The 25,985-nt window shown below is 49.2% G+C and overlaps 1 protein-coding gene across 1 annotated transcript in view; it reads right to left on the bottom strand.

Annotated features, from left to right (window-relative positions):
- Window positions 1–25,985, bottom strand: part of TET3 (tet methylcytosine dioxygenase 3) — a 123,252-nt gene that overhangs the window by 91,483 nt on the left and 5,784 nt on the right. Inside the window, exon 2 of the mRNA XM_025353972.1 lies at window positions 15,493–15,549. Coding sequence (XP_025209757.1) covers window positions 15,493–15,549 — 57 coding nt within the window. The remainder of the gene's footprint in view (window positions 1–15,492; window positions 15,550–25,985) is intronic.

Here is a 25,985-nt window from a genome sequence, read left to right as displayed (position 1 = left end):
GGCTTTCTATTTAGGAAAAGTTCAATGCCTATCTTGTATCACATACAAAAATAAATCTCAGCTTAGAAATCTGAACATCTAAAATAAAACTTAAGTAAAAACAAGCCAAAATACTGATGAATTCTGGTTGTATAAAAATCAAATGTTTATGATATACACAATGAAAGACAAATAGGCCAAAATTTTTTCCAAAATATAACAGAAGTTAATATCAAAACCCTCATAATGATGAAAGCTATACTATGTTTTCTCACTTAAGATGACAGAAGAAGGCTGGGCACGGTGGCTCACACCTGTAATCCCAGCACTTTGAGAGGCCAAGGCGGGTGAATCACCTAAAGTCGGGAGTTCAAAAACAGCCTGACCAACATGGAGAAGCCCCATCTCTACTAAAAATACAAAATTAGTTGGGCACGGTGGTGCATGCCTGTAATCCCAGCTACTTGGAAGGCTGAGGCAGAAGAATTGCTTGAACCTGGGAGGCGGAAGTTGCAGTGAGTCAAGATCATGCCATTGCACTCCAGCCTGGGCGACAAGAGTGAAACTCTGTCTCAATCAAAAAAAAAAAAAAGAAGAGGTATCATCTCAACCCAGTTAGAATGGATGTTAAGAAAAAGACAAAAAATAGGCCGGGTGCGGTGCTCACGCCTGTAATTCCAGCACTTTGGGAGGCCGAGGCGGGTGGATCACGAGGTCAGGAGATCGAGACCATCCTGGCTAACACGGTGAAACCCGGTCTCTACTAAAAATGCAAAAAATTAGCCGGGCGTGGTGGCGGGCGCCTGTAGTTCCAGCTACTCGGGAGACTGAGGCAGGAGAATGGCATGAACCCGGGAGGCGGAGCTTGCAGTGAGCCGAGATTGCGCCACTGCACTCCAGTCTGGGCCACAGAGCGAGACTCCGTCTCAAAAAAAAAAAGAAAAAGAAAAAGACAAAAAATAAATACTGGCGAGGACGTGGAGAAAGGGGAACTCTTACGGACTGTTGGTGGGAATGTAAATTAGTACAGCCATTGTGGAAAACAGTATGGAGGTTTCTCAAAAAACTAAAACTAGAACTACCGTATGATCTAGCAATCTCACTTCTGAGTGTATGTCCAAAAGAATTGAAATAGGTGTGTCAAAGAGATATCTGCACTCCCGTGTTTATTGTGGCAGTACTGATAATGTCCAAGATATGGAATCGACCAAAGTATCAGTCAATGGATAAAGAACACACGGTACATGCACATAATGGAATACTAGTTAGTGATTAAAAAATATATATATATTGTCATTTGTGGCAACACGGATGAACTTGGAGGATATGTTAAGTGAAATAAGCCAGGGACAGAAAGATTAAATACTACACGTTCTCACTCAAATGTGGAAGCTAAAAAAGTTGACCTCATAGAAGCAGAGAGAAGAACAGTGGTTATTAGAGGTTGGGGAGGGTAGGGGTGCAGGGGAAATACCCAAAGGTTGGTTAACACATTAAACAGTACAGCCAGATAGCAGGACTAAGTTCTGGTGTTCTATAACACTATAGGGTGACTATAATTCACAATTTATTGTTTGGTTGTATCTGTGTGGAGTGGAGTGCAGTGGTGTGAACATAGCTCACTACAGCCTCAAACTCCTAGGCTCAAGCAATCCTGCTACATCAGCCTCCCAAGTAGCTGGGACTACAGGCACACAAGGTTGTACAGGGCTAATTGCACATTTTTTGCTATAGAGAGAGGGGTCTCGCTTTGTTGCATAGGCTGGTCTTGAACTTCCGGCCTCAAGCAATTCTGCTGCCTCAGCTTCCCAAGTAGCTGGGATTATAGGAGTGTGCCACTGGGCTTGGTTTATTATATATTTTCAAATAGCTAGAAGAATAAATTTTGAATTATTTTCAACACACAAAAAATAATATTAATAAATGTTTGAGGTGATGGATATTCTCATTACCCTGATTTAATGATGATACATTGTATACTTGCATTGAAATATCATACTGTACCCCACAAATATGTATAATTATGTGTCAATTAAATAGTAAAAGCAAAAAAAAAAAAAAAAGACAGAAGAACCTATACATTTTTATTGGGTTTTTGGGTTTTCTTTTTGGTTTGTTTGTTTGTTTTTGAGACAGAGTCTTACTCTGTTCTCCAGGTAGGAGTGCAGTGGCACCATCTCAGATCACTGCAAACCTCTGCCTCCCAGGCTCAAGCAATTCTCCTGCCTCAGCCTCCCAAGTAGCTGGAACTACAGGCATGCACCACCATGCCTGGCTAATTTTTGTATTTTTAGTAGAGACAGAGTTTCACCATGTTGGCCAGGCTGGTCTTGAACTACTGACCTCAAGTGATCCTCCTGCCTCAGCCTCCCAAAGTGCTAGGATTACAGATTTGTGAAAGCCACTGTGCCTGGCCTACATTTCTGGATAATGTTTATCATAATGCATGTAAGAATCATGTCACTCTTTTTTCTTTATCCCTACCTAACAGCACAGTGCCTGGCATACATGAGTTAGTAACAGTTCACTGAATTTTTTTTTTTTTTTTTTTTAAAAGAGACAGCGTTTTTTGAGACGGAGTCTCGCGCTGTGTCACCCAGGCTGGAGTGCAGTGGCACGATCTCGGCTCACTGCAAGCTCCGCCTCCCAGGTTCAGGCCATTCTCCTGCCTCAGCCTCCAAGTAGCTGGGACTACAGGCGCCCGCCACCACGCCCGGCTAGTTTTTTGTATTTTTAGTAGAGATGGGGTTTCACCGTGTTAGCCAGGATGGTCTCGATCTCCTGACCTCGTGATCCGCCCGCCTCGGCCTCCCAAAGTGCTGGGATTACAGGCTTGAGCCACCGCGCCCGGCCTTTTTTTTTTTTTTTTTTTTTTTAAGAGACAGCGTCTTGCTCTGTAGCCCAGGCTGGAGTGCAGTGGCCTGATCATAGCTTACTGTAGTGTCCAACTCCTGGGCTCAAGCAAGTTCATTTTTTGTAGAGATGGGGGTCTCACTATGTTGCCCCCACTGGTCTTGAACTCTCGGCCTCAAGCAATTCTCCTGCCTTGGCCTGCCAAAGCACTGGGACTACAAGTGTGAGCCACCACACTCAGCCTAAATTTTTTTTTAAATAAGTTAATATTGATAATGTATCTTAATATACTGATAATACATTAAGAACTTTTGTGGATCAATAAAAGGACAATCTAAGAGTAATATGGATGTAATAGGTAACGGACACAGGTAATATACAGAATAAATGCAAAATGGCTAACATTTTAAAACATTCTCAACTTTACTAATAGAAGATATTAAAATGAGATATTTTACCTAGCCAAATGGCAAAATTAAGGACTGATAATTCCTCACTCAGTGTTGGTGGGAAGGTAAATTTGATAGATATTATCAAATTACCTTTGGGGAGGGTAACCTGGTAATGTCAATTAAAATTTCATTTGTATGATTTTGTTCTATACAAACACTTAAGTAACCAAAACAATCTATATACAAATATATTGATAATCTCATCATTCATAATTGCAAAAAAATTAGAACTGTAAATGTCCATCAATAAGAAGCAAGTTAAATTATAATACAGACATAAAATGAAATATTCAATAGTCATGTAAAAGGCGAAGACAGATACACTGGCATGGAAAGGTGTCTTTAACATATTTATGAGAAAATAAAAGACTACTCAAAAATAAGTATGGTACAAACACATTACTGCAGGAAGGCAGTAAGTTCATGTACTCATTTTTAAGTCTGGAAAGATATATATAAATTGTTAATAGTGATTTTACTGGGGTGGAAAAGAAATAGGGATTCTCAGTTTCTAATTATATACTTTTACATTGATTTATTTAAACGGGCATATATTATTCTTATTTAAAATTCAAAACCTTCTCCATTTTGGAAAGAAACAACCCACTACCATTGGTTTCTAGGTTGAACTCAAAAGTCCATCCTTTCTTCCTCTCCCTGCCCATCCCCCTTCTCCTAACCATCATGACTCTCCAAGGAGTTAGGACAAAGGGTAAGAATATCTTCCCCCAAGGCACTGCACCTTCTCCCTTGGGCCAAGTCATTCCTCTGATGGCTTGAACAGGTTCAGACTGGGACACAGAGGGCTGTCCCTACTGCACCAGGCCCTGCTGGACCCAGAGAGGGGAGACTGTGCCTTTACCACACGATCAGTGTTACCCTATACTCTGCGCTCTAAGGGAGGAATCCAGAAATGGGTTTTCAGTGCAGCCCAAGAGGTGGTGTCTAAGAGATGTCCACCATATTTTTCCTGGCACTATGGCTTTCTCTTCTGCTCTCTCCATCCTGGGACACTCTTCATGGACTAAAGGATCCCAATTGGACCATATTTTCTAGAGAGTCACGAAAGATGCAGGGAGCAAGGCTTTAGCCTGCAGCCTAGACCAGCTCAGCAAGGCCATCAACTCTGGGTCAAAGTCTCAGTTTTTCTTCTCTCACCGACCCTGGCATATAGCTTCATTTATTCTGGTGCTAATGTATGAGGCTTTTCTAAATACTACCAAAACTTCCATTTGGGCCTAGGATATGCTCTCATCCTAGGCAATAAATTCAAACTGATTTTGCTTAGGGTAAAAAAAAAAAAAAAAAAAAAAACAGAAAAAAAAAAAATTCCACAGGTCCTGGTGGCTAAGCTGGTAAGCTATTACTAGGGTCCCTACTTGGGGGTTTAGAGACAAAGCCCAGGGGAGTCACCAAGTGCCGCACTGCCTAGCTGTGCCACCAAGCCATGTGCAGGGACTCTCCTCAGGGCCCTTACTGTGAGGAAGGGTGTTTAGGCTAAATCAGGGCTCCGAATTCTCATGCTGGGTATACCATCGAAACTTCTCCAAGAACTCCAGACATAAAATATCAAAACCAAGAGAATCAGGCCACAGTGGAACTTAGAGAAAATCATATTTTAAATGTATTTGCTATCAAAGAAGAAAAAAATAGAAAAAATGTGCTAAGGATCCAACTGAGAATCCAAAAAAAGGACACACCAAATAAACCTAAGGAAAAGATGACAATTCATATAAGACTACAGTAGAAATTAATACTTTAGAAAACAGCACGACTGACAGGTCTGTATGCTTTTAAATTACATAAAACTCCAGCAAAGCTACGGAAGAAAAAGAAAAAATATACAATATTAGAAATAAAGAAAGTTAAAAAAAAAAATCACAGCTACTGAGGGAAGTGAAAAGCAGTAACTGTAGACACAGCATGCTAATAAATTTGAAAAGGATCTCTTTCATGGAAAATTCAAAGTAAACATTTGATAACATTAGTTATGGGGAGTAGAGGGGAGATCAGAAAGCTGCAAACACCCATCCCTCAAAAAAGAATGGAATTATTATTTTTTTTTGAGATGGAGTCTCGCTCTGTCACCCAGGCTGGAGTGCAGTGGCACGATCTCGGCTTACTGCAAGCTCCACCTCCTGAGTTCAGGCCATTCTCCTGCCTCAGCCTCCCAAGTAGCTGGGAATACAGGCGCCACCACCATGCCCAGCTAATTTTTTGTGTATTTTTAGTAGAGATGGGGTTTCACCGTGTTAGCCAGGATGATCTCAATCTCCTGACCTCGTGATCCACCCAACTCAGCCTCCCAAAGTGCTGGGATTACAGGCGTGAGCCACCGCGCCCGGCCCCAATAAAAATAATGGAATTATTATTTAAGCAATACTATTTAAAAATTATACCAAAGAATAAAGAAAAAAAGCCTTCACGGTTCATTATATGAAGTTACTATTATTCTAATACTAACATCTGAAAACAAAAACACAAAAGGAAAATTACAGGTCAATCTGATCCATAAATATAGATGCAAAACTTCTGTTAATAAATGAAATCAAACAGCATGTTAAAAAAAATACCCCATGAGGTCAGGCGCGGTGGCTTACGCCTGTAATTCCAGCACTTTGGGAGGCCGAGACGGGCGGATCACGAGGTTAGGAGATCGAGACCATCCTGGCTAACACGGTGAAACCCCGTCTCTATTAAGAAATACAAAACGTAGCCGGGCGAGGTGGCGGGCGCCTGTAGTCCCAGCTACTTGGGAGGCTGAGGCCGGAGAATGGCGTGAACCCGGGAGGCGGAGCTTGCAGTGAGCTGAGATCCGGCCACTGCACTCCAGCCTGGGCGACAGAGCGAGACTCCGTCTCAAAAAAAAAAAAAAAAAAAAAGAAAACTTTACCCCCGTGTGCCTGCCCCACACATGGTAAATGCTCAATAAATGACTGCCAGTTATTACATAGAGGAGAGTGTGCTGCGATGCAGCAAGACTCCATTTCTATAAAGAATACTAAACAGATATATAATATGCATAGAATAAAGTCTGGAGAGATATTCCGGTTAACAATGACTAATGGGACCCGAGGAAGTGGCTCATGCCTATAATCCTAACACTTTGGGAGGTCAAGGAGGGTGGATCCCTTGAGCTCAGGAGTTCGAGACCAGCCTGGGCAACATGGTAAAACCCTGTCTCTACCAAAAATACAAAAATTAACTGGGCCTGGTGGCATGTGCCTATAGTCCTAGCTACTCAGGAGGCTGAGGCAGGAGGATGGCTTGAGCCTGGAAAGTGGAGGCTGCAGTGAGCCGAGATGGAGCCACTGCACTCCAGCCTGGGTGGCAGGGCCAGACCCTGTCTCACAAAAAAACAAAAAACAAAAAAAAATGACTAACTGGACTGTGAAATTATGGGCAAAGTCCTCCCTTTTGCTCTCTATTTTATTTTTTTCCTTTTGGTAGAGACGAGGGTCTCGCTATGTCTCCCAGGCTGATCTCAAACTCCTGACCTCAAGTGATCCTCTCACTTTGGCCTCCCAAAGTGCTGGGATTATGGCATGAGCCACCACACCCAGCCCTATTTCTATTTTCCAGTTTTTCCAAAGAATATGTATTACTTACATAATCAAAAAAGAGAATACGAGGCCAAAAAAAGGATATGGATTTTTGGATTCACCGAAGATAGGGGACTGGGACACCTAAGGCCCAGGGAGAAAAGAAACCAAAGGTGATAAGGGAGACAGTGACACTGGGGAGGGGCTAGAAGGGTGCCCCTACCCTGTGCTCTATCACAGGGAGAACCTACTCAGTTTCAGGAGCACCCACATAGGTGTGAAAAGTATTTAAAGGTATTCCAGTGGAGGCCAAGCTGAAGCCCTCCAGGCCCAAAGCCAGCACGTACTACTGTACTATGGCCTGGCCTGACCTTTGTCCAAATGCCATAGTAATTCTGGGCAATGGGAATGGGGTGAGGGTACTTGCTTCTTGATCCAGGTGCTGATTACGCAGGCATTTACTGTGAAAATTCACCAAACTGTACACAGTATGTGCCTTTCTGTGTGTATACTATACTTCAATTTTTAAAGTGTTTTTTGTTTGTTTGGTTTTGTTTTATTTTTTGGAGACGGAGTCTCTCTCCGTCGCCCAGGCTGGAGTGCAATGGCGCAATCTTGGCTCACTGCAACCTCCGCCTCCCGGGTTCAAGCGATTCTCCCGCCTCAGTCTCCTGAGTAGCTGGGATTACAGGCACCCACCACCGCGCTCAGCTAATTTTTAGTAGAGATGGGGTTTCTCCATGTTGGCCAGGCTGGTTTTCCACTCCTGACCTTGCGATCCAGCCGCCTCAGCCTCCCAAAGTGCTGGGATTACAGACATAAGCCATCACACCTGGCCTTAAAAGTTTGTAAAAATTAAAAACTGAGGAGAAAATTCAGTTTCTATCATTTGCTATAGCTTCCCGCTTAAGTTCTGGTTTTAATAACTATGAACTCATGGAACAGTCTCATGGAACAGAACACTGAATGCAGTATTTTGTCTGACATGTCGGTCTTCACTTTCGCAAACTCTGTACTGATTATCATTAAAAGTATCAACAAATGAGAAAAAATGTCTGGGGCAACCCAGGGATATGGGAGAGACAGGGAGACCCAAACTAGATACGGCAGCTGCTCTCAAATCTGACTGCACATTCGAATTACCTGGGGAGCTCTGTAAAATGCTGGGGCCCAGGTTCCACTTGGGACCAATAACAGCAGACTCCCAATAACAGCAGACTCTCGGGGGCTGGGGCCTAGGCATTGATAGTTTCTTTTCTGAAATCTCCTTAGATGATTCTAATATGCAGTTGGTGTTGAGAACCACCAAACTCGTTGAACCAGAGGGACCGGCCCCTGGAAACACTCTTGGCAAGTTGTAGCATAGCCCTGCCTGTCCCGGTGGTGGCTGTGGGGGTGGGCGCAGTTACGTGAGGTGAGTTTAGGGATGAAGTACTCTGGCACCCACCCAGGTCCTCCTCCACATCCGGCTTCCCCAGACCTCGGGCAAAGACCCAGCAGGGAGCAATGCCCCCCACATGGAGGCGGCAGAATCCGGAAGGTGACGGGGAGGAGCTTCCCAGGCTTCCCGGGTTGGACACGGAGCCCCAGCTTCTGGCTCCTAGCCAGGGTGTTCAGACTGCTTTGGCCCACTTGCCAGTACAGCCCTAAGACACACGCCACTCCAACCACACAACCCCAGAGCTCAGCCCTAACTACTACCCAGGGTCCAAATGACGCCTCTGGGAACCCGCAGCTGGAAAACAGGAAACCAAGCAGAAATAACAGTGGGAAGAAAGGCCACAGGGCCGAGGTCCCCATACAGCTCAACCGTCAGGTAGCACCTGACTCAGGGACAAGTGGCAGGGCTAGTGAAGAGGGGGATGCCACATGGCCCACCTGCCCAGAGCTTCCAGCCCTCATACCTGAGGCTCCTATGCCACCCTCATCTTGAGCCCATTCTACCTAACTATGCAGCAGGAGCCCATGGGTTTGACTCTATCAGACAGCTACCCAGGCATCTTACACATTCCCTGGATGATTGACATAGAGCCCTGGGCACATGCTTCACAAAGCATGTCCTTAGAGGCCCTCTCTGCTCAGTCTAGGTCTTAGAGCTGAGATCAAAGCACAAGGGGCAGGACTAAGGATGGATTGAAGCCATGAAGAGTGTCCTAGGATGGAGAAGACAGCAGCAGACAGATCCGCAGTGCCAGGAAAAACATGGTGGACATCTCTTGGACACCACCTCCAGGGCTCCCCTGAAAACCCATTTCTGTATTCCTGCCCTAGAACTAGGGTGTAAGGCAACAATGATCCATGTGGTGAAGGCACAGTCTCCTTTCTCTGGGTTAAGCAGGACCGGATACAGTAGAGACAGCCCTCTGTACCCCAGCCTGAACCTATTCAAGCCATCAGAGGAATGACTTGGCCAAAGAGTCACACTCAAGGGAGAACATGCATCAGAGAAAGTTGGTCTTTGGATCCAGGCAGGGTTCTAAGCTCAGAATCCCTTCCAGGGCCTCTCTCTGCCTCCTACAGGAGTTACCAGTCTCCCCTGGCTCTTCCCCATCTGCAGAGTGGCCAGCAGGAGTCAGAGACGGAACCTCCCTGAGGTACAGGAAGGTGGACTGGCAGGAAATGGCTCCTTCTGTAAATTCCATCTGCTTAGCAGGGCTAGGAACCAAGGCCTGCAGGCTAGAAAAACAGACTCCTGGGGCCAAGGATTTTGAGAGAGATGGTGGATGCTGCAGAGGAGGCAAAGGAGGAAAATTCAGTCGGCAGGGCTCACAGCTCAGGAGCTCAGTGTCAGGGACAAGTTGCAAACCCTTTCAATGCCTTTGTTTCCTTTGCAAAGCCCATGAGGTTAGGATTACATGGGGAAAAATGCCTGGAGGCGGGGTTGAGAAATCCAATTACTTAAGCACCAAGGGCGTAAGAGTTCCAGGCCACAGAGGTAACCAGGATTTCTTTAGACCCTAATCTTCCTATCCTTGGAATGTTTGCCTCTTAAGGAATATTTCTGTGGCAAGATACTGTTACCTCCCCCCTACCCCTCCCTTCCTACTCTCCTCTAGCTAAGGCAGCCAGAATAGAAGAAAGGTAGTCATTTTTACTTTCTGTCTGATCTTTAGCATCTCAAATAAAAAGGCCATAGATCCTCAGCAAGAGAAAGTAGGGGGAAGATGGTCAAACTCATACTGTCAGAAATATTAAGATGTCTGTATTTATAGAAATCAGGGTAGAATTTGCAATCAACTCCCAGAGGAAAAAGGGTATATCTCTAGGTTATTAAGAGCCACGGCATGGAAAAAGCTCAAAATTCAAGGTGCCCCCCTGCCTGTGGCAATGGAGCTTTAGTCTCTGCAGAGTCCAAGTCCACACCAGCATCTACAAGAGACTTGGCCTCCTCCCCAACTGTTCTCTTCTTCCAAGGCATACAATTCACACATACACAGTCCTGCCATTTCAGGGACTCCAAGGGCTCTGAGGGGCCTCCATCAGACTCCCAGACTTGCAGAAGTGAAAGAGAAGGCAGGAGCCATCCTTATCTACAAAAGTTGAGATGCAAGTAAATCTTTTGGGGTACTCAGAGAACTTCTGGGACAAAAAGATCTCTACTCTTTCAAGCGGAAGCTTCGTCCCCAAGATGGAGGGTAGAGAAGAGTGGAAAACTCATATCCAGAAGGGGTGGGGAGGCATCAAAACAGAGACCCTATGCTCTCCCAGAAAAAAGTTCAAAAGCAGTGCTATTCAGGATATGGCCCGTAAACTGCTTAACACCAATCCACCACAACATAAATACAGCAACCAAGAGGAAGCCTTTAGGAACCTTTATAGCAATTTAAAGTTATCACGACATCCAAGGGCATGATCACTTGGCTTGCCTCACTGAATGTCTCACAGACCACTTTGGATGGTGCTGGGCCACACGTGCAGCAGCTGCAAACTCGCTGTACAAAGTAAGTGGGACCATGTTTTGGTTTTGCAATCTTTTGGGAACACTGAAAAAAACAAAAACAAAAACACAAAAAGTGGTCCTTCCCCAGATTTAGTCTGAGAAAAACTTAACTTTGGAAAGCAACCCCCTTACTTTACCCAGAAAGCTGAAGTCCAAAGGCAGTAAGTGACCTTCTCCCCATGGCTAATGACAGAACCCAAGAGTAGGAGTAGCATAGAAAACAGGGTGAAAGGAAACTAACAACCACACTTCTCACCCTCCTCCTCTCAGTCAGTGGACCTCACTGAAGTCCCTGAAGCAGTAAGGGCTGTGGGACCCACACTCTAAATGAGTCAAAGGCAATTTCAGCTTCATGGTAGATTGCTCAGGCACAGTATTTCCATCCAGCTTTCAGAATCTCAAATCCGAAACATCTAACACCAACATGTGCCTTTCAAAACTAAGCTCCCTTCCCAGCTAGTCCATTTCTGACCCCACCGCCCTCCTCTGTCATTGCTAGATCCCGGAAACACTGACTTATTGAAAACAAACTTGGCATGTTGAATCTTCCTTCAAAGTCCCTTGAGGTTTTCTGAGCCAGAGAGAAAGCAAATGTAAAGTGCTGGGTGCATCTGGGGTGAGGATTCTGTCTGCCATGTGCAAGTTCACAGCCCCAAACACAATGCTTAAGTCAAAAGCATTCAATATATAAAACACAAAAGCTGCCAGTGCTGGCTTTTCCACTCAAGAGTTATAATTTTAGGTAATAGTTCAGTCAATGTCTCTTCCAATAGTTTCACGAGATCAAATAATAATGATTTCTCTTATTTTTCAGGACCTAATGCTGCACCTAGAAAATGATAAATGTTTGGTGGATGTTGAAAGACAAAGGTAAGAAGAAAGCGGGAGAAAATAGATAGGGATGGGGATAATAGTCCTAGAGAGTACAATAATCTACAGATTTTAATCCTCCAAGCTTTCCTTGCCTCCTATTTGCCTAAAGGCTTCCTAATCTAGCTCCTTCTCCAAAGCTATAGAGACACTGAGAACAAGGGGGAGTCCTCAGCTAACTGCCAGATGCCCGGGTGTGAGAGGAAATGAGGCCGAAAGCCCAAGAGGTCAAGGGTAGGAAAGAGGACTTAAGAGGATTGGGAGACCCAAAAACTGAGCCAAACCATAGTCCCTCCCATACTCCCTGCCCCCACCCCCATCCAGCCAAACCATTTGCTGCAGCCTCTGGGGTATGGGAGGGGACTTGGCAAGACCACAAAGCCCATTTCTAGCAGAAACCTCCACCTGCAGCTGGAGGGAGCCCAATGCCCAGGCCCCTCCTCACCAGGCCCAGCAAAAAGGCTGTAGTCGTCCTCACGGTGGTCCCTGAGGGCAGCTCTAGGGCCCCTGCAGCACTGCGGACAGGAAGGCTCTCCCTTCAGCTCACTCATGTGTATATCATACAAGGCTCTCTCCCTCTCCCATGACATTCAAAAAGGGTGAGGGTCACCAAGGGAGATGGAGCTGAGCTCTGGACTCTAACTCCAGTTCTTATCAAGGATGGGGAAAGCCCCCTCTTCCTCTCCATCCTCAAATTTAACTGTGGAAATCTCTTGCTTAGTTCCTTCGCTTCTCTAGCTTGACATGCTCACCTGCTTCCAATATCTCCCCAAGCTGGCTGCTGCTTATAAACACACCTGAGAGAGAAGTGGCTGGAAGTAGGAAGAGCAGGCAAGAAAAAACTAATGGGAAGGACCCACAGTGTATAGAAAGTCAAGGATCACAGGTCCTTGAGAACAGGGAACTTTTTGCAGTGGTCAAAAGGAGAGACAGAAGGCAGAGATCCTGGGCACAATCCCAAAATAGTTTCCAGACATCCTCAGCCAGTCAAGGGTTCCCATGGGGCAGAGTGTGGGAGCCGTGTGGGAGCCTTGAAAGCAGGGCGGCCCGGTGTTCTCGGCACTGGACACTCACTCCTCTCCAGGCTGCCAACGAGGAGGTGGCAGCAACAGTGTCTGCTATAGCATGTTCCTTGAGATATCATGGGTAGACACGTAATGCACCAAACAATAAAACGTCAACTTGCATTTACCAAGCTCAACTCTGTGCCTATGCTAGGCACTATGTGGACTCATACACACATCGTAGGTATTCTTGAAACCCTGGCAGGACTTAGCATACAGTATACGTGTCTATTCCCACTGGCTACTAGATACCATTCTCCCACGGAGCTTCCTCAACCAGCACCCATCTCGTGGGAATATATAGCTGGTGACACCCCCTTTGTCCTGTGTCCCAGAGTCTTGGTCTGATCTCACACCAGACCAAGATGAGCTCACCTATCAGACATATCCATCTTACACCACAACCTGAAAATGGGAGCGCCTCTGGCAAAACTGCCTCACCCTGGGTATACGGGACACTGCAGCCAACTGGCCACCCAAGGAAACTCTATGTGTGGAGGTAGCACCAGGGACAGAAGACTCAGACCTCAGTGTTTGTTGGCAGTGCCTGAGCTGCATATGATTCTCAGACAACTGAACAATAAAAACAAGCAGAGATACAACCTCAGAGTTTTAAGAACTCAGCTGGCTCAGGCCCTACTCTGAGAAGGGGGAAGGAGGAAGACTTGTCAGGAAGGCTTCCTCTGGATTTTCAAGTAGCCCTTGCCACACGTCCACAACACTAAGGGCTGGGGTATTAGGCTGGGAGTTTCCAGCAGGACTGCGGAAAACCAGCCTCCATCTGGGGCCAGCAGGCAGGGAGACACGGAGAACACACTTGGAAAGAGCTGAAGAGAAGCGGGTCTGCCAGGGAGAGCCATCACTACAGCGGAAGGGGGTGCTTTCGGGAGTAAACAAACCTGCCAGCCCGTCCTTTCTCCCAGCAAAGCGGGAAGCTCTAGGCTGACAAGGCTGGAGATACAGAGGAGGGAGGGGCCTGCCCCCTCCCTGAGTCCATCTGTCCTCATCCCCTTGGCCTGCTTTCCCCAGGCTGGGAGACAGAGCAGGTCTACTCTATGATCTCTGTGCCCACACCCCTCCAACAGCACATGAGGTGATGACAACTCCTCCAGGCAGCAGCAGGAGGCAAGGGGAGGAAGCAGAGGTGGAACCTGGGGGTTCTGCTCCGGAGAAGAGTGTAGAAAAGAGTGTGTAGTGAGAGCCAGCTTGAGGTGAGCTCAGCTCTCTCCTCCCCACCCACAGTATCACCCATATCAACTGCCCTCTGTCACCTCCGGACCTCCCACCACCTCATCCCAGGTGATCATCCACTACTCCCAGTCTCACCAAAGCACACCCACTAGACAGGGGAGCCGATGCCCCCTGGCTCTTCTCCTTCCCAGAAGCTGCTCTAGAAGCAAAATTCACACCTTTCCCTAAGCACTTCCTTGCCTCAAGTTTCTTGGGACAAAGCCAGAGAACTAGCCAGGCCCTCCTGATACACCCTGCAGCCTTGCCCAGAAGCCCCTATCCCCCACGTGGGAAGCAGAGCCCCTCCCTACCAGGATCCCTATCCAGTCAGTGAGGTGGCAGGATGCCACTTCCAGCACCTCCATGGAGCTTCCCACAGCTTTCCCAGGGGGCGGGAAGAGAATTTCCAGGGAGGAAACTAAGGGCATCTGGGGACACTCACAGCTCACCCACCTGCTACCCAAGCAACCAAGATCCCCAGCTCCCTGAAGACTCCTGCGGCTGAGGGGGTAGGTGGGCTGAGGCAGGGGCAGGAACAGGCTTCCTCTCCGCTAGGAAGAGTCCCATAAGCCCTGACCCTGCCCACCTGCCCCATGCTCCCTTCCAGCCTCTCTGCTCTTGGACTTGAAAGGCAGCCACACAGAGCCACCTCCCAATCTGTTTTCTCCGCCCTGGGCCAGCAGAGGATACTGCTGAGTAATCCCAAACTCACGGTGGCTCCCTAGCCCTGAAAAGGGGGACAAGCTCAAGGAAACCTACTGATAGGATCCATGCCAACCTGGGAGGAATATCTGTGATTTCCTAGTAATGGCTGATACTCCAATGGACTCTCCCCTCCCCTGCCCCAAATACCCCAGCTCCCCACCCCCGCCAGACAACCACAAGGAGAAGCTCAGTGCCCCCTTCTGTGCTTCCCACGCACCTGGGAACACTCTCTTCCCAGTCCCCGAGACACTAAGTCACACAGAGTAACAGCAGACGCCCGCCGGATTCTCAGTCATGATGTTGCATCAGCCCCCACCCTACCCAAAATATCCTCACCCCCACCACCTCCTCTCCTCTCCAGCCATCTCCATGGTGACAGCAGCATGACTAATGACACCCTATCAGCTTCAGACTCAGGAGCGCAATTCTCCCTCCCTCTTACGCCCCCCCCCCCCCCCCCCCCCCCCCCCCCCCCCGGGATTTCTGCAGATTGGATGCAAACCAACAGTGCTAGGGACATTCTCGAGAGATTTCCAGAGGCAGGGGTGGGGAGTGGGTTGCATGTCTTAAAAAAACAAAACAAAACAAAACCAAAAAAACAGTTCAACAAACCAAACCCCAACTGCACCCAAAACCATCCAGCTGAGAAAGCAAAAAGAATCCAAACAAAACCCACACAGGCCTGAGAATTCATTGGCCGCCCACACCCCCGCCGCCCCTCCCCCTCAGCTGCTGCTACACACACAGTGGGAGATTAAGGGATCACCAGAGGAGACCCTTTATTTTTATCCAATCCGGTCAAACACTTCACCGCCACCACACACACGCACACACACGCACGCACACACACAAGGTACCTTGACAGCCGCTCCTTGTCCCCACGGCCCGGCTCCTTCACCAGCCTTTATTTCCACCTGCAAAAGAAGCCAGAGGAACGTCTGAGCCAGGCGGGTACCGGGAAGGCAGCAAAGTCCTCCTGCTACAGCCCCCCAAGCCCGGTCGGAGAGGAAGGAGGCGAACGGGAGGGGATGCAGCCTGGGAAAGAAAGGCTATAGGGGACCATCTTCCTGCCTCCAGCTGCCGTCCGGGTCACAGCAGACGGGCTCCTCCGCCTTCCAGTGTGTTTTTGTTTTCATTTCTCCTCTGAGAACCCCCCTCCCAAGATCCGAGAGGACGGTGACCCCCGGCCCGCGTCCGCCCGGCCATCCCCGGCCCCGCGCGCTCTACCTCGGCCGGCCTCCTCTGGTGCATCGGCCGGCGGGCCTCCCATTATCCCCGCCGGAGGGAGCGCGCGGAGGGAGGCACTGCAGAGGAGGCGGCGGCCAGCTGCCGGCTGCGCTCCCCTCCCCGCCGCCGGGCTGGTGTGCGAGGGGGCGGCGCGCTCGCTAGCCAATCCCCGCGGCCGGCCCTGCCCCCGCCCGGCGGACCTGCCCAGCCGGGAGGCGGGGGCGCCTCTGAGGGTGCTGCTGAGCCGCGCTGGCTGCTTCCCAGGCCCGCCGTGCCGCTCCCCGGCAGGCTGGGGCATCCCAGGGCACCCCCGGCCTCCTCCCGCGGGGACCCTGAAGGTAATACCCAGAAGGCATCCTCTGCGCCTCCAGGATCAAAGATGACAGACTGCGCCTCCAGGCGGAGCGGAGCAGACGCTGGGGGGATTCCCGCTTAGCCACTATCTAACCCCAGCATCATCCTGGCAGAAGCTAGGACGGCACCGGACCCTGTCACAACGGCATGAGGTGCAATAGCCCCTTCTTCCTCAAAAAAGAAGAAAAAGTCCAGGCAGCACGAACCTTTACTCCATTCTGCAGATGAGGAGATAAAATAAGTGAAACAACTTACCCAAGGTGACGCAGCCAGGAAACAGTAGAGCCCCGGGACTCTGAGCCAGGTCTGTCAGCTCTGAAGACCATACTCTTAAAAGCTATGCAGCTCTCTGCTCCTCCCTGCTCCAACGCCCACCTCAGAAAACAGGCTCCTCGGAGCCCACACCTCCTGTGTCAACCCTGCCCTCCTCCACACACACAAACACCCACACCCCACTCTAGGATCACCCCCCAGCCCCGCCAGAACATACCCATCCAAGACAGCCTCCCCACCAACAACCCACAATGGGTTCTCCACTCTTGGAGAGGCTACAGGAGGTAACCCCCAAGATCCCAAGGGTCCCCAGACCTCAGGGCTTCCCATCTCTGGGAAAGGCAGAGGAGGGGAGGTAGCCGAGACCCCAAGAGCTCCGGCCTTCCAGTCTCCAGACTCAGCCTTTGAAAGCTGCATCAGGAGACTGAAAGGAGGGCAGGATGAGAAAGAACAGAGAAGGGAGAGTTGGGCCCTGCAATCCGCTCCTGGATTTACTTCCTGGGCCACCCGGGGCACATCATTCCCTACCCCAGTCCCTCCCTGTAGCTGAACACCCCAGAGCTTCTACCTCCCAGGAAGTGACTTCCACACACTTCGGTACCCACAAACTCCAGGCTCCATCACTAGCTAGTTGTAACTTACCTCTCATAGACTCTCTCTGCTCATCTTATAAAACCAAACTAGAAATAGCAGCTACCTCATCCAGTTGTGAGGATTCACTGCAGGTGAATCAATTTCTGGAAGAGCTCACTGGGTGCTCCTTCTCATTCTCACAGATGCATAAGCTGAGGCCAGGGAGAAGTGACTCACAGGATGAGTTAGGATGTTTGAGATCCCCTGACCCAGTGATTCGCTCTCCTGCCCACTACACCACAGATGCCTAATTGTTGTCCCCTCCCCAGGGGCCCAAAGCGGGTACTCAGAACAGGATGAGCTGCCTTTGGAGAGACAGGAAAGCTGGCCTCCAGTGAGGAGACTCCAGGAGGCATCAGGGCCCACATCTGCCTCCCCCTATGAACAAAGGGTAGCCCTCCTGGGCTCCTCCCAGGGCAGGGAGGGAGGCAGGTGGCAAAGCATGGCAAGGAACAGTGTCCTGAGCACGGGTCAGGTGGAACAATGGGTTTCTGTGCCCCTCAACTTTGACAATGACCAGGCCAAGTGGAGTCCCTCCTTTATCCTGGTCCCCAAAACTTCTGCCCTCACACCTACCCCCCATACAGTCTGCTGCTGGATAGGAGAGACAAACACTGCTTGGACAGTAACAACTAGTAGGATTGCTGCAGCGGCTGCCACAGTTTATCAAGCCCCTGCTACATGCCAGGCCCTGTGCCAACCATGTTGTAGGATCATCCTCATTTGACTTACTCCACATACAACCTCATCTCTAACAGGGCAACAGAAGGACTTCGCGATGTTAACTTACTTGCCTGTCAACACAGCTGGTGAGTGGTGGGCTGGAATTCAAATCTAGGTCCTTCTCCTTCCAATTCTCTAAGTTCTGTCCGCCTCTGCCAACCCCAGGGAGATACAAAGAAGACCGAGGTCACTTGAACCCAATCACTTCCCTTTAAGCTATGGATCTAGCAATGTTTTCATGCCTCAGAGACTTCCCGGTGCTGCTCTTTCTGCCTGGATCCCTCTCCACCTCCCCCGACCTGGCAAGCTAATGTGGTACAAGACTTAGTTTAAACATTGCCTCCCCCTGCCAGTTTCTCAGATCGCCAAGCTCCCATGAGCATCATCCGCTCCTCCCAGGTCCTGACAGAGCAGTGTACTGCTTCTTCCAGGGCACCAGTCACAATGAAGTGTAGTTATTTATTTACACGGCAGTCCTCCCACGTGGGCGGGGGCCCTGTCTTCCCTACTTTCCTAGGCTCTGCACAGAGCTGGAATGTGCTGAGCCAAGTTTCTACACAAGGAGGGTGGAGAGGCAGGGGGCTGGGCACTGAGATGTGGAGGCCCCTCTCCTGGTCAGTCTTCTCCCTGAGATCCTCAAGGTTCTGAGGGACACCCGCTGTCCTGGGAGGGCAGGACCTGCCAGAACTGAACTGTGATCTACTCCCAGACTTGCTCAACCAGCACCTATCTTCCTCAGCAGCCTGAAGGAGCCACAGAGCCCAGTTCCCACCCCAACTCCTGGCTCCACTCACTTGCCTGTGTAATTCAGTCCTACCCCAAACACAGGTCCCCACCCTGCCCTCCAGCAGCCCTCGGCTACACCAGAGAAGCAGCCCAGAAGAGGAGCCCATAGTCCCCCAGGCAGTCCACCTGCTCCCGACCCCATCTCACCCTGGCCTCATTCCCTCTTCTGAGGCTCGTGGAATGCCTGGGCTCAAGGGAGTCACAGAGGTACATGCTAGGGCTACTCTGCCTCCAGCCGGTATGCTCTCCACTCCCCTCTTGATCCTCCTCCCATCTCTATCTGCCCCCTTTTCTAAATTTTGCACTTCACAGTGACCACTCACAGGTACTTAGAACCCCTCTGCATGGGGGCCAAGGGTCCCTCTCCCCTCCGCACCTTCCATCACAACCCCCAGACCCTACTGTGCTCCCAGCAGGAGGAATGGGGCCACAGCCCTCCCCACTGGAGAGGTGAATGGATTTACTTGCTTCCAGGACACACAAAATGTCCTAACACTGAGACCCTCAGGAACATGGATACCCACAGGCTGGATTCCACACAGATATTCAAAGACCACGGAACACAGACATGACCAGACACATTCTTGGGGGGAATTTACAAGAAATCAACCAAGCACCAACCCCACGTCAGGCCCCATACCTACAGCATGATATGCTGTACATCTTACTTAACTCTCTAAACAAACCAATGAGACAGGAAATATTTGTGCCCATTTAACTGATGAAGAATTGGGATACAGAGAGGCTAAGTACCTTGCCCAAGATCACACAGCCAGAAAATGAATGCACAGGGTTCTTGCCACCCCTTCACTTGCAGCAGCACAGCCAAGGCTGCTGTGTGTTGCTCTATGATTTTCATATCCACCTACCTCTTCTAGAGCTGGTAGAGGGTAGAGAGAGACAGGCTTCTCATCCTCTCTCACCATGGCTGTGTCCTGAATGAGGTCACTCTTCACAGGGCTTTACTTCAAAGCTCAGTTTAAGCCCTGCTTCCTCCAGGAAGCCTTCTCTGATTACACCAGTCTTCTGCCAACCAACAGCACTTCTAACATTTCTTATCTCACCCCTGGTACGGTTATTTGTCTCTCTGTGTGTCCTGCATCCCCAACCAGAATGACTGGAGCTGTGCCTCTCCAAAGCCCCTGCAGGGCTATGCCTACGTTCCACACACTGAAGGCACTTGGAATTGACTATGAGGGAAGTCTGTGACCTCCTTTTCTCTCCATCACACAAAGGATCCTGCCAAAAAAAACCCAACACCCCCTCCACCTTCAGAGCCTATGTTTGAAGTCCCCGGTGTCCACGCATCAATTTCCACCCAAGTAATTGCCGCCCATCACACACACATCATCCCCTATATTTGAAACTCTTTGCGGTTGTCATGGGAACTGCCTTTGCCTTCATTCACTGATCAGGCCTCACAATTAGCTTTGGCAGCGGAAGTCTGTGTCAACGACAATCACAGGGAGGAGGAGGCTGAGGAGGAGGAGCAGCAGCAACAGAAGAAAAGATGCTCCTCTCCTTGGAGATGCAGCAGAACCAGACTGAACCAAGGCACCCAGCAACACTCAAGGGAAACAAGTCGGAGCCAGCCAACAACTCCATCTTCGTGCTTCCTACCAGCAAACAGCATGCATCCAGGGCCTCCCAGACTGACAGGTAGCAGGTGACACTCTGCCTATACCCTACATGCCCTTCAAGATGCTTGTGAAAAGGTCTTATAGTCTGTGAACCTCGTCACGGTCTCCTCGCCCCAAATTCAACAGCCTTGAACCACCAAATGTTCTAGGACCTAAGCAGATAACAAGCGACTGTATGGCGCTGTTGAGAAGGTGGGGCATGAATGCTGAGCTAGAAACCTGGGTATAGCCCTAGCAGAAGACTTTCAAGAGGAATTAACACAAAGCATCTAACCTTCCACCTCTAGGATCCTCAGGCGGTACCCAGCAATCTGTCCTCATCCTTCCACACCCCTGCCGCCAGCATCAGGTAGCATCTCTACACACTGCAAGATCAGGGAGGTGCTTCCCCCTCCTGGAAGACCTTCTCCTCCTCATCCTTCACATGTCACTATACTCTCAAGACATGTCCCTTCCCTTCCTGGCTGGGCTCTATGGGCCCAAAGGTGACTACGGCTAGTCTCTGCCCTCGAGGCATCCCTCCCTTTTAGCCCTATCAGAATGTACTGTAATTATTTGTTTCCATGCTTGTCTCCTTCCCCAGACGGCAAGATCATTAAGGACAGACAGAGTTAACGTGCCTCCCTTTACTTACCGCTCAGACTCAGTGCGGCACCCGGCAAACAGCTAGTCCCAGCCAAGGTTTGCTGAATGGGGCCAGGAGGGCCACCTGCCTGTCTGTAGGTCAAAGCAGATGATGTCCTGCCTCGGGAAACTGAAGCAGCACCAGGGAGAGGGGCTGGCTGCCTCCAGTACAAGGGACCTGGTAGATCCTGGGACCCAGGATACACCAGGAAGGTGTCTCTCTCTCCTTGTCCTCCTGGCACCAGCTCTTCTCCCACTGGCCCTCACACCCCCCTCTCCCCTCACTGCATCTCACCCCATCCTGCAGCATGAACACAGTACAGGCGGGACCCAGCCCTCACAGTAAGAATCTGCCGTCCCTCTCTCTTCTAGAGCTCCAGGATCATTCCCAGCATCATTAAGGGAACTGGGGCACACAGAGCTTACCTTAAAGGGCGGATCAATCAATAAAAAATAAGACAGGAGAGAGCCACCCATGTTCTCCTGACAAGAAAAACTCAGCAGTGGAGTAGACTCTAGTCTAATACTTTGTTACTGCTTTTTGACCCAGCATCTCCGTACTCCTTTCCTGAGACTTCCCCGAACCAGCAGTAATTCGGAGGGGCAGGAGGCATGGGGGACCCCCAGTCTGGCCAATGCCACCAAATAATTCCATCCAATGCAACTCCCCATCCATTCTGAGAATCTAGAATTGCTGCTGTAGCAGCAGTGAGAGGTGCCTTATTTTGTCCACTAACACCCTCGTTAGGTATGGTAGAGGTAGGACACAACAGAGCTAGAATTCATACAAGTCACAGCCAGCAGTGCAGGAACGGCCATCAACAGTGCCCCAGCTGCATACTTGTGCTACCTGAAGCAAGCAGGCAACAAACCCCCGTACCTGTGGCCACCCGAAGGCCAGCCAGTGATCCTACAATGGGCTGCCAGCCTTCTTTTTGACCCTTCCCTCAGCGGTTAATAAAAACTTAGGTTATCCAGCCAGTCATGGTGGCTCATGCCTGTAATCCCAGCACTTTGGGAGGCCGAGGCAGGCAGATCACCTGAGGTTCAGGAGTTCAAGATCAGCCTGGCCAACATGGCGAAACCCTGTCTCTACTAAAAATACAAAAATTAGTCGGGTGTGGTGGTGCCTGCCTGTAATCCCAGCTACTTGGGAGGCTAAGGCACAAGAATCGCTCAAATCCAGGATTGGAGGTAGCAGTGAGCCAAGGTCATGCCACTGTACTCCAGCCTGGGAGACAGAGTGAGACTCTTGTCTCAAAATAAAAAAAAATAAGAATCTTAGGTTATCAGATTTCCTATGCAAATGACAGGAGACAAGGCCACCAAGGGATTTGTCCACCCTGGGTGTGGCAACTGTGCAGTGCCTATGCCCTGCACAGACAAAGGCAGACAGACGCCCACAGCAACTCTAAAGGGCTCTCCCAGAAACAGCCAGCCAGGTTGCAGCAGGGCTCAAAAGGAAGACGAAGGGGTCTCTTTCCTTTCCAATACCTCCTCTCTTCCTGAGCATCGTCCCCTCATTCCAAAAAGGAGCTGTAAAGAAGTGAAGGGGAATGGAGTGGAAAATTAGTGACAACTCCTGAGACCCTGGACCTGGTCTTCTGGCCCACCCAGTCACCACATTGTCCTTTCCAGAACAAGAAAACCCACGACAGAGAGGAAAACTCTGGCAGGCCCCAGGAGGTAAGTCAACATGAACACAGCTCAGTGGGGCTGCTGACCAAGACTGTAGGTAGGGAGGAGTCATTTCCCCACTAGGGATCCAGACAGCCTCTGGGTGGTGCACATCACCTCACTCCTGTCCCTGTGCTCTCCCATAGCAGACAAGTAAAGCATGGCCGTGCCTTCAAGGAGAAGCAGTGGACTGTGCGGTGGGTTAGAACCCAGGAAAGTACTGTCCAGAGACCTCACCACTTACTTTGGGGTGGGGGCTGGGATCCCAAACCCTGAGAGCTGCCAATTCAGAAGCTATTTCCCCAACCTAAAAAGAGCCCTTGGTGAGGGTTCAGGGGCCACATAGGGTCACTCTAAGGCTGGCTCCCAGCACTGTCCTATAGAACCTCCTGTGATGGCAGAAATGCTATCTGCACTGTCCAATACATAAGCCACAAGCCACTAGCCACATGTGGCTGACAAGCATTTGAAAGTTGACTAGTATCACTGAGTCACTGAATTTAATCTTAACTAATTTAAATTTAAATTTAAATAGCTATCTGTGGCCAATGGCAACTATATTAGACGGCTCAGGTAGAGCATGCTTCTTAAATCTGGGGAGGTCCTGAATACTCTTGACAATCTGCTAAAAACCATGGACCCTCTCCCCTGAGAAAACACACCCCTGCACATTCACATAACATTTGGCAGAAATTTTCAAAAAAGTTCACAGACCTTACCCCAACAGAGGTCTGAGATTAGGTCTAGGTCTAAGATTAAGTCTAAAAGTTTACCAAAATGCTGCAGTCTAAGATAGATGCCTCTCTTGCATGTAGTTGTCTAAAAAAACATGAAAATAGGCCGGGTGCAGTGGCTCATCCCTATAATCCCAGCACTTTGGGCGGCCAAGGTGGGTGGATCGCCTGAGGTCAGGAGTTCAAGATCAGATTGGCCAACATGGTGAAACCCCGTCTCTACTAAAAATACAAAAATTAGCCAGACATGGTGGTGTACACCTGCAGTCCCAGCTACTTGAGAGGCTGAGGCAGGAGAATCACTTGAACCATGAGGCGGAGGTCGCAGTGAGCTGAGATCATGCCACTGTACTCCAGCCTGGGTAACAAAGCAAGACTCTGTCAAAACAAACAGACAAAAAACAAAAACAAAAACAAAACATGAAAATAGACCTGATAGGCCAGGCACAGTGGCTCATGCCTGTAATCCCAGTGCTTTGGGAGGCCAAGGCGAGTGGATCACCTGAGGTCAGGAGTTTGAGACCAGCCTGGCCAATACGGGGAAACCCCGTTTCCACTAAAAATACAAAATAAGCCAGGCATGGTGATGTGTGCCTGTAATCTCAGCTATCCAGGAGACTGAGGCAGGAGAATTGCTCGAACCTGGGAGGCGGAGGTTGCAGTGAGCCGAGATCGCACCACTGCACTCCAGCCTGGGGGACGGAGGGAGACTCCGTATCGAAAACAAAACAAAACAAAAAATAGACCCGATAATATACTTCACATAATCTTAGCAAGAGACCGCCAAATGTGAATCTCCCTCCCCACTTCCCCGCAACCCAGAAGGCATCCTCGTAACTTCCCTGCTAGGCAGCATCCAGACTCGTGCTGGCACTGGTCACACAGGACCTCTCAGGGCTAGTTCCTCAGTGCTGGAATAGCCACAGTTCTTTTTTCTAACGTGGGTTCAGTCTGTCTAATAACTTTCACCCACTAATAAAACTCCTGCATACTCCTTCCAGTGAGGGAACTGACCTCCTCTTCACATAGGCTTTGCCTGAGCCTGTGTTCCTCTACTCATCAGCAGCTGAACAGCCCTGCTTCTTTCAGCCGTCCTGCATGCGACCACTCTGACAGATTTCAAGACAGACTGTCAACATTCCTTTTTAGAGTTTCAGTTCTTTCCACCTGCTAGGAAGCCAGAGTTCGTACATTTCTTTTTTAAAACAAGTACAGGCCTTTGCATTTGCCCTGATTAAATCCCACTGAGTCTTACTGGGACTCACTGTACTTGACTGCCCCAACCTCCTTAACCCCTTGTTCTATCATTCAACGTAATAACTGCATCATCACTGCCACCCACCCACCCACCACACCCACAGATCTGACTTGCCTACTACCTCATCTTGTGAAAAGGGCACACATCCATTCTACTCCATAAGCTTCCAGATCCTTCCATGAGACCTAAGATTCTATGGACACACCCCCTCCTCTACACAACCACCACTACTACTGTGTCATGGAGCTCCAACCCCTGAATCAGGCTGCTGAGCAGCAAACATCTTCTGAGAGCCCTTTCCTGACTGTTGTCAGAACAAATACGCAAGTTCTCTGATAACTTTGTAGATTAGTTTTATTTATAGGTTTTACTGATAACTCACTAAACTAGAAGGAAACAAATACCAGAAGAACAAGCAGAATCATGCAGTAAATCTCAAGAGGTCCTTGTCTCCCCGGCTTAGAGGGTTAGGAAATGGGTTGGGTCATGCTCTTTACCCTTGCTGGCACTTCGAATTCTTTGCCTGTTCATCACAGCTTATTTATCACCACCCCCGGCCCCTGCCCCACTCGCTCCATGTCCCATGCCCTTCTGGTCATAGAAATGCTGTAGACAGCTCCTCAAACTTTCATGGATATACAAATCACCTGGGGATCTGGTTAAAGTGCAGATTTCAATACAGCAGGTCTAGGGTAGGGCTGGACATTCTGCAGTTCTATCAAACTTGCAGGTGATACCAACGCTGCTGGTCCACTGAGTAGCAAGGTGGAAGTGAGGCTGTGGACCATGCAGGTGTCCCAGGACTCAAGTGAGTAATTTGCCATAGAAGAGTCCAGGTAGGTGCCCATCACCTCACCGTCTCTCATCTGCATCAGAGGGTTTCCATGCTAACTACACATTAGGTACACATGGGAGCCCCAGACCAGTTTGGTCCGCCCTGGATCAATTAAATCAGAATCCCTTGGGAGTGGGGTCTGGGCACCATGTTTGTTACATTTCCCAGGTGATCCCAATGTGGAACCCCTGATCTACATGGTCGACAGACTGAATAGGGCAGTCATATCAGTGACCTCCCTCTAAGATGACTTTAAGTCAAAAATTGGACTTCTCATCTGTCCAACCTGGCAGAAGATGCCATCATTTATTTACAGAAATCTAGATCTGTTCGTTTGCCTCAGCTGCTTTGAAAAGAACCACAGGCACCCTCAAAGTTTATCACTTGCCTTTCTGAAGTTTCACAAAACACCTTTTAAACAATCTGTTCTAGAACTGTCAAAAACTGACATTAAGCTTATATATTTACAATTTTCAAAATCTCTTTGAGAAATTGAACTTTTAGTCTATCTCTGGCCTTTTGGCCCTCTTTCAATCATCATAATTCCATAAAAATTGTAATTCACCAGGAGTTCAAGACCAGTCCG

The sequence above is a fragment of the Theropithecus gelada genome, chromosome 13, assembly GCF_003255815.1.
Source record: "Theropithecus gelada isolate Dixy chromosome 13, Tgel_1.0, whole genome shotgun sequence".
NCBI classification, from domain to species: Eukaryota; Metazoa; Chordata; class Mammalia; order Primates; family Cercopithecidae; genus Theropithecus; species Theropithecus gelada.
Note: the sequence above shows the minus strand (reverse complement) of the source record. Positions and strands in the feature narration are given on the sequence as shown.